Raw genomic sequence first — 8652 nt, forward strand, 5'->3', positions numbered from 1 at the left:
CAAATAGTCCCTTGGAAACAGGGCAGGTGTCCCTGAGGAGGGGGTGGGCTGGGAGGGGCCTCACTCCCCCAACACTGGACCCTGGAGGAGCCCCTGTGTGAACAGAACTGCAGCCCTGGCTGGCGGGACTGCCTTGGGCAGGTGACCTGGGCAATTCCGTGGTCTCCAGGGTCCCTGCCACTCTGGCCACGTGTCCCTGTCACAGCCTTGAAACCCCTTCAGGCCCCTGTTCTCCTGTCTCAGTTCCAGTCCAGGCCCCTCCTCCATGGGGAAGATTGGCTCCATGCATGCATCTCTTCTGGGTCAGAAGACACCCACTGGGCTGCCCCAGGGCCACTGGGACCCTGGGGTCCCCCCAGTCATCTCCACTCTGCCCCCCACCCCTGCCCCAGTCCCGGGAGCATCCTCAGGGCTGGCCCCTCCCAGGGGTCCTGCAGGGGTCTCCTCTTTCAGCTCCTGCCCTTAAAAGGGGTCTGATCATCCATCCATCATCACCTCCTCCCTGAGATGCTCTGAAAACCTCCACATCAGCATCAGACAGAGCAACCCTGTTCATTTCCAATCCTTTCTTCCCAGCTTGGAAGCTGCTAACCAGTCTCCCAGGCCAGGAGAATCCTCACAGGTAGGACTACTGCCAGACTCCCATCTGGATGGCATCTTTGGAGCTTAAGAGTCAAACATTATGTTAATTTATTCCGTGATTCCCCCATGATGCTCCACCTTGGAGTCATGCTGGGTGGGTGTCCCCTGTTCCAGTGGAGAAGAACCACATGTTAAGGCAAAATTAGGGGAGGGGATTCAGAATAGTTTCTTCTTCCCATGTCATCTTGTCCCCATGGCCTTACTCTCATCCCATGGTTCCTCCCTGTTAATCTCTGATCCCGCTCCTCTGGGTAGGGCTGTGTCCCCTCAGATGGCAGCTCCTGCTAGTTATGCTGCAGGGAGGACAGGCCGGGACACGCGTGTCTTCAGGTTGCTGTGGAAGGAAGACCTGCAGCTGTGTCCTGGGTCCCAGAGCTCGAGTTTGGTCCTGGGCTCCTATCCATGGGCCCTACCAACTTGTGCGGTACAGAACAAAGTGCTCAAACCCACAGCTTTGGTACTTCTATCTGAATTTCCACTTCCTAGCCATGGTACGAGAGAAGGAAATGGCAACCCACTCCAGTATTCTTGCCTGGAGAATCCCAGGGACAGAGGAGCCTGGTGGGCTGCTTTTGTCTATGGGGTCACACAGAGTCAGACACGACTAAAGCAACTTAGCAGCAGCAGCAGCCATGGTACGAAATTAGGGATGGTACTTAAGTCCGTGAATGTTTTTTGTTTCCTCCTCTGCAAAATGGAGTTAACTGTACAATCCAGGACCTCATTCCTGAAACATTTGGGGTCATATATCCTCCAGAATTCAGACTTTTTCAGCTTCAGTCATGAAACATGGTGAATCTACCCTGTATGATGTAACACCCCCTGGGGTCTTAAAGCACCTTACAGTCAAACCCAGTAGTGTTTCTTCAACCAAACGTTTAAACATTCACACTAAGTGAAATAAAGATCAGAAACTGTCTCATGTCTGTTGAGGTAAAACTTTATTAGCAAATGAATTATTTTAATTTAATATTATATTTATTCAAGATTTCAATTTGGAGCAAAATCCATGACATTAAAGGCCAAATGAATTTTTTTTTAATTCTTTTTAAATTTTCGGAGACATGAAAATTGAGTAATGTAGATAAGGACCATCCTACCCCGTGTTTCTGCAGATAACGTCATGTACCACAAAGTAATCATTAAAAAAAATATATTCATGGTTTAATGCCAGACCTAACCCAGCTGTGAGGTTTGGGATAAGATAAGTCTCCTGACAAGGCCAAGGGTGATGGGTGGGGAGAATCATTCTGAAGCGATTGTGCTGTTACCAGGTGTCTGAGCCACTGGTTCTAACTCCACAGATCCTGAGCTTCAGCAGTCACAGGACTCTGAGTCTTTTCCAGGCATCTGACTTAATCCCCCTCCAGAGCTGGATCTTTCTCTGATGGGTCCTCAGGGAAGACCACCGCCATATTGGTGACAGAGACTGATCTGACTTCATGATCACCATGTGCTCATCCTCAGGCCTGCTTTCTGCAATCCTCCTGGGCTACTTCCTCCGCCTGTTGCAGCTGCTCTCCACCTGCCTGGCCTTCTCCCTTGTGGCCAGCGTGGGCACTTGGATGGGGGCCGTGAGTAACTGGTCTGTATTCATCTGGTGCTTCTGTTTTCTCGTGACCCTCATCATCCTCATAATCGAGTTCTGTGGGCTCCAGTCCCGCTTCCCCTTCTCCTGGTACAACTTTCTCATCACCTATGCCTGTTACGCTGCCCTCCTCTGCATCTCGGCCTCCATCGTTTACCCCATCACTTACATCTGGTTCTTCCCCCATGGCCGCTCCCAGGATCATGCCATCGCTGCCACTGCATTCTCCTGCATTGCTTCTGTGGCTTATGCCAGCGAAGTGGCCTGGGCTCGTACCTGGGTCTGGCTCGGCGTGATCACCGGCTACATGGTCACTGTGCCAGGACTGCTCAAGGGGCTGGAGACTTTTGTGGCTGGTGTCATCTTTGCCTTTATCATTGACAGCCACCTGTTCATGCACCAGCCGGCCCTGGTGTGGTGCGTGGCCGTGTACTCCATCTGCTTCCTCCTGGCAGCCTCGGCCCTTCTGCTGAACTGGTGTGACTGCGACAACAGGCTGCCCATTGCCTTTCCCACTTTTCTTTTGGGGCTGACCCTGCTCTCCGTCCTCCTCTACACCAGCGCTCTGGTCCTCTGGCCTCTCTACCAGTTTGACGAGCAGTTTGGTGGCCAGCCCAAGCGGTCGAGCTGCAATGATGGGCTCATCTACTCTCTTTGTACCTGGGACCAGCAGCTGGCTGTGGCCATCCTGACAGCCATCAACCTGCTGATTTACGTGGTCGACTTGGTGTTCTTGGCCCACATGGTTTTTTCAAGGACCGAGGATCAGCTCAGGGGCTCCCAGTTCCCTCTTCTTTACAAGTCATGATGTGCTCTTCCTGGATCCTTACTTAGGGACCTCCCTCAGGTTTGGCTGCCTCTTTTCAGAAGTCCAACGGTGAGGGAAAAGTGTCAGTTAAAAGAAAAATAGCTTTATCGAGGAAGCTGCTAATCCTGGGGAGAATGTGAAGTCATGTCCCAAAGAATCCATTCCTAAATCCCCAGGTTTTCCTCATAGTTTATATAAAGAAAAGAGGAAGGGTATAAGCTAGGGGTGCTTCCCAGGTGGTGCTAGTGGTAAAGAACATGCCTGCCAATGCAGGAGGTATAAGAGACACAGGTTCGATTCCTGGGTCAGGAGATCCCCTGGAGGAGGGCATGGCAACCTACTCCAGTATTCTCGCAGTGTCCTGCCCCCATCCAGAGTGTGGGAAGCCCCTGGACAGCACACCTGGCCTCAGGATCTGGATTTCTTGCCTGGCCCTGACTGGGCCCTGGGCTCATGGGTGAAGCCAGGGCTGCTCCAGACACCTGCCAAGTCCAGGGTGTCACAAGCCTTGGGGACTCATCCCTGACCCACCTCTGCCCCGGACATCAGGATGTTAGCAGGGAAGGCCCGGGTCCCATGGCACCTGGATTCAGCCCCCAGTCCCCTCTCTGTCCTGTGTCTGCAGGAGAGCGTGCTGTGACATAACTCAGTGGAAGACGCCAGGGCAGCCATGGAGCTCTACCGCATCTCCAGGAGAATTCAAGAGCAGTGAGGGCTGCACGCCTGGTGGAGTTCAGCCCCCTCCCCAAGGACTAGAGGCCTTCATCTCTTCAGGACAAAAACTCTCTTGCTTTGGGAACGTGTATCTTTAGCAGTAACATGGGTCCATATCCTCTCTACTCCCTCGGGTCCTCCTCTTATCTCTTTCTTTTTTCTCTCTGAGCTGAGTGTCAGTGGACACCACCCAGCACTGAGATGGCAACAAAGGCTTGAGCTGGGATGGAGACAAGTGTCAATTTCCTTAACATCCTGAATCCTGTGGGTCCAAGAAGATGTCCCTGGGACTTAATTAATACCCTGCCTCCGCCTCACTTTTCCAGTTGCATTTGTTCCCTGGAGGGTGACATTATTTCCTGGGGGTGACACCCCCCCTCTGAGGTCCATTCATCTCAATTTGATATTGGTGCCTCAGCATTGGGGAGCTTCCAGACAAGGGTGCAGGAAGAGGGATGGGTGGCCCCTGCTGACCTTCAGCACCTCATCCCTCCTCTCGTTTATAAAACTAGGAAACAAGGGTAGTGGACTTGCAAGAGTTGTGGATCTGTGGGAACGAGGTTGGAATCCTTCCTTTGGGTCCAGGAGTCATGTCCTGGACACTGTGTGTCCTGGTCTGGCTGCAGTGCCCCACCCAAAGATCCTGCAACAGCACCCCTATTTCAGTCAGGTCAGTCCCTGTTGGAAAACCAGCCAGAAAAAAACAGTGTGGAGACTTTAGGTGGGGGCTGATGGAGAGCATCACTCTCTTTCCAGCCACCAGCCTCTCTACAAGGACATTCACAGCCAGCCTCACAGACAAGGGCCACATGGATTGGCAGCCAGCACTGCCATCCCCAACCAGGGTGGACAGCCAGGTGCCTGAGGCCACAGGAGAGAAGGGTCTCTCTTCTCTCCACTCAAAGCTGGATTGAAGAAGTCATCTCCATGATTTTCCAAGAAAAGCCAGAGAATGGGAACATCTGTGCCCTCAGCTCTGTTCTGGATGCAGCTCAGGCCACAGTCTAGGGGACGTCAGCTGGAGTCACCCTGCCTGTCAGCCAGCTCTGGCTGGCTGAGAAGAGAGCCTCTGGCCGCTGCCCCAGGATACAGGGAGCCCAGGCCAGGCAGGGAGCAAGGGAAGGGCCTGAGACTTGGGCACCGAGGGGGCTTCTCCATCAACTGTGTGTGCTAAAGGGCTGGGGGAGGCCATGGTCACCCAGCAGGTGGGCTTGGAGGCCACTGCTTCCCCTCCCCAGACCCCTGGACCCAAAACACCTCCCTTCCTTCTGCCTTTGGAGACAAGCCTGTGTGGGCATCTCTCAGCTCCTCCCCCAGCCTGTCCATCAAGTCTGCAGGGAACATGGAGACCATCTGGCAACCATCCCTCCCCTGACCCTTCTTCTCCTCTTGGGATATTTTTCAAGCTTGAATTTTGTTTTCTTAAAAAGTTAATTTACTTCCATATTTCAAAATCAAGTTGTTCTAAAAAGCCATATATTGAGCCATATAATCCCTCCTTACTCAACCCTCAGCTCCCCTCCCCCACCAGGACCAGGTAACTTCTCCACTGGACTCCTAGGAGTCATTCATGTGCTTTTTGATATGAATCAAGCAAATACAGACGTATTTATTTTTATTTTCTCTCCTTTGATTATTTAAAATGTATAATACTATTCATAATTCTGTATCTTACTGTTTTTTCCTTATAAATCCTGGGGATATTTTCTTATTATTATTTTGAGAGACTCCTCATTTTTCTAAGCTGTATAGTATTCCATCTTGTGGCTACACCATGGTTTATTAATATTTGTCCTAAAGATGAGTACTTGGGTTATTTTAAACCTATCCACCCTTATTACCAAATGAGATCTTGAGTGAGCGAATTCATTTCATACAGCTCTGGTTAGAGAAAAGTGGTGGATGATGCCATCAACCTACTTACAACCCCATCAACTCACCAGAAACTTAGAGCCTCAGGGAAAATAGCTTAATAACAATCCCTTTAGTATAATTTGCTTATTTTATAAATGGGAAACTGAGGCTCAGATCAGTGACAAGACTCGTCCGTGCTCATGGCAGATGAGCTGTAGAATGGGAACTGGAAAACTGATCTCTTGGGCTCTGCTCTCCACATGATCACTATTCATCCCCAGGGAGACCAGACCAGGGCTGTAGGGCCACTGGACTGGAGTCAGGAGCACATGTGACTGTGGACCCAGCCGTGGACCCCAGGTCTGCCTCTCTCTCATTCTGGGCTTCTGTTTCCCACTTCCCCTGCTATGGTCAGTCTCTCTGTACTCTCAACAGAACGAACTTTGTGTTCCCTAAAGGTAACATGAGCTTCTCAAACAGAGTGAGAGCATTCAGACTGCTGAGCTGGACTCTGAAGAAGCGGGAGGACAAGAATGTGCAGGAACAAGGAAGTCTGGGACACCTCAGACTGTGGGGGCACCTGGAAGCAGTTTGTGTTTTGACAAGAATCACTGGAGAGTTGGAACACTGGGAAGTGATTGAGGAAACTCATGTTATGAAAGAGAAACGTGTTCCCCACCAAGCAGAGGTCATGGGGAAGGAGGGTCTGTGTAATCAGGGAGGATGTGACCAATAAACAGGACCCAGCAGCCAAGAGGAAACAAGCAGAGAGGGTGGACAGAGGAGAGGGAGCCGGCTTCCATCTCCACGTCTGAGTCTCCAGGACTGGCAAGTCCAGAGGCCCCGGGAAGAGCGGGGCTGGGAGGGACCAGGGGTCTCTGGCACCCCTCCCCCATCTAGCAGATGAGGAAACTGACTCAGTAGCAGTGAGTGCCCTCCTCGGGGGGACGGGGCAGGTTTGTGCAGAATGAGGGTGGACGGGGCAGAATCCCAGCCTGGAGGATGCTTCCGCCACACTTGTCACAAGCAGCATGGAGCCATGGACAGACAGCCGGCCTGGGGACAGGACACCTGGTCCTGACCCTGACTCTGCCACACGCAGGGTGACTCTGGACACATCCTGCCCCTCCCTGGGGTCCAGCTGCTCCTCCTCTATGACGAGAGGGTTGGACTAAGCAGAGGACCTTTACACTCTCTTTTGAGCTCCACAGTGAGGGGATAGGACCAGTCTTGGAATTGTGACAAATGACACTTAACCCCGCAACGGGAGGGATGGAGTAGCCGCCATCATGAACCACAGGCTTGGACAGTGAGCCCCTCAGGTGAGCCCACCCTGGGCGATTCTTTTACTAAAGCACAGAGGCATCTCCATCCTTTTAGAAATGAGCTCCCAGTGTTGTGTTCAGTTTGACTTAGGAAAATAGAAGAATATGAAATTCTTTACCCAGACTTGTAGGCATCAATGCGTACTTGATTTTGTCAATTAAAAATTAATCAACAGTCTAAGAAAGAAATGGGAAATTTTATTCAAGCCAACCTCAGAATAATAAACAGTCTTCCTGAGGTACAGGCATCTTATTTAACAGTTTTAGCACTTTTCTGCAAGAGCATGAGAGGGTGCAAGAAACTAGATCCATAAAAGTTTCTCCTGAAAATACCTCTTTGAGGGCCAGTTCTTCCAGTTTTCCCAGAGCACAAAGTGCCTTATCCTGATCTTCGCCCTCAATTCCTTTCAAGGTGGATTGTAGATCAGTGACTGCAGTAGCTGATGACTAGATTCTTGTAGAACTGGATGGTAGACAGTATTCTTTATTACACAGCCCATCTATTTCCACCTTAATTTCAACCAGGTTTTCAGATACATCTTTAACCAATTTGTCCCAGGTTAGTAGGAATGCTCTTTCCCAGGCCAGGTAAAGATTTCACTGATAGACCACTCAAGTGCTATTGCTCATCTAGTTCTGGTAAGAGTAGCCGAGTCCACTGGACCACGTGTCTTACTAGTCTGTCAGCTCCAGGATATGGCTCCCTGCAGAGGCAGGACCTGCTGCTTTGATCACTGAGGTAGGAGGCCACATCGCAGCCCCCCACAAATACTGTAGACAGATGTCTTCAAGACCTTGTGATTTTTTACCAGCTCCTTTTTTATTTTCCCAGAAAGTAGTTGGGATAAAATGTATCCCAACTTCTGTTAAGATGACCTCTACACAGCGGATATTTAGTAAGCCTGGAAAAATTCCGGAACCAATTTCAGGTGGGGCTGAATACAACATGGGACCCAGGGATCCAGAGTCCTGCTCACTGGGAATTACTGACCTCCAGAGATTTTTGCGTGACTTAAAGGGGAGGTACACTGTACATTCCTCTCCACTGGGAGAAAGGAGGCCAAATTCTAGCTATATACCTCCAGCCACCAACCCCTTCCAACCCACCCCCTAACTCTCCCCACATACACACCAACTAAGGCACCCCCAGGTGGACAGACTTGCTTTGGCAATGAGGCCCCTCCGGAGGCTCAGGGTGTGAACAGCTGTACAGAGGGCTGTGTACTATGGAGTCAGCACCTTAGGAGGTGGAAAAGGGTGGTGGGCAGAGAAGAAAGGAGTCTACGATCCTGATGGATCAAAAGGAGAATGGGGAGAGGGAGTCAGGACACAGAAGACGAGAAAACCAAGGACGACCAGAAAAGGGGGAAAAACCCCCAGAAAATGTAGAAAATATGAGAGCAAAAAGGAGGCAAAACAGAATGCGGGCAACCCAACAAAATAGGAAGGAGACAGAGCAGAAGGAGGGAAGGAAACAGAAAAGAGAGAGATGAGTGGGGAAAGATGTGAAGAGGGAGAGAGGGAGCCAGGAAGAGGACATCAGAGGACATTGCTGTTGTTCACTTTCTGAGTCGTGTCTGACTCTCTGTAACCCCATGGACCGCAGCAAGCCAGGCTTCCCTGTCCCTCGCCATGTCCTAGAGTTTGCCCAAGTTCACATCCATTGAGGACATCAGAAGATAACAGAGCTCAGTGAGGAGACCTCCTGTGACCAGAGGGGA

General features: G+C 50.9%; 1 protein-coding gene across 1 annotated transcript; it reads left to right on the plus strand.

Moving 5' to 3' along the window:
* Positions 1-1651: 1651 nt before the first annotated feature.
* Positions 1652-3038, plus strand: LOC109575149 (myeloid-associated differentiation marker-like). Its single transcript, XM_019983191.2, has one exon. It carries the CDS (start codon positions 2085-2087, stop codon positions 3036-3038), a length of 954 nt encoding a protein of 317 aa, XP_019838750.2. The 5' UTR covers positions 1652-2084.
* Positions 3039-8652: the final 5614 nt, after the last annotated feature.

The sequence above is a fragment of the Bos indicus genome, chromosome 21 (genome assembly GCF_029378745.1).
Source record: "Bos indicus isolate NIAB-ARS_2022 breed Sahiwal x Tharparkar chromosome 21, NIAB-ARS_B.indTharparkar_mat_pri_1.0, whole genome shotgun sequence".
Classification (NCBI taxonomy): Eukaryota; Metazoa; Chordata; class Mammalia; order Artiodactyla; family Bovidae; genus Bos; species Bos indicus.

Coding starts and splice junctions, on each gene's coding strand:
- LOC109575149 (XM_019983191.2), top strand. CDS start 2,085: ATGATCACCATGTGCTCATCCTCAGGCCTGCTTTCTGCAATCCTCCTG.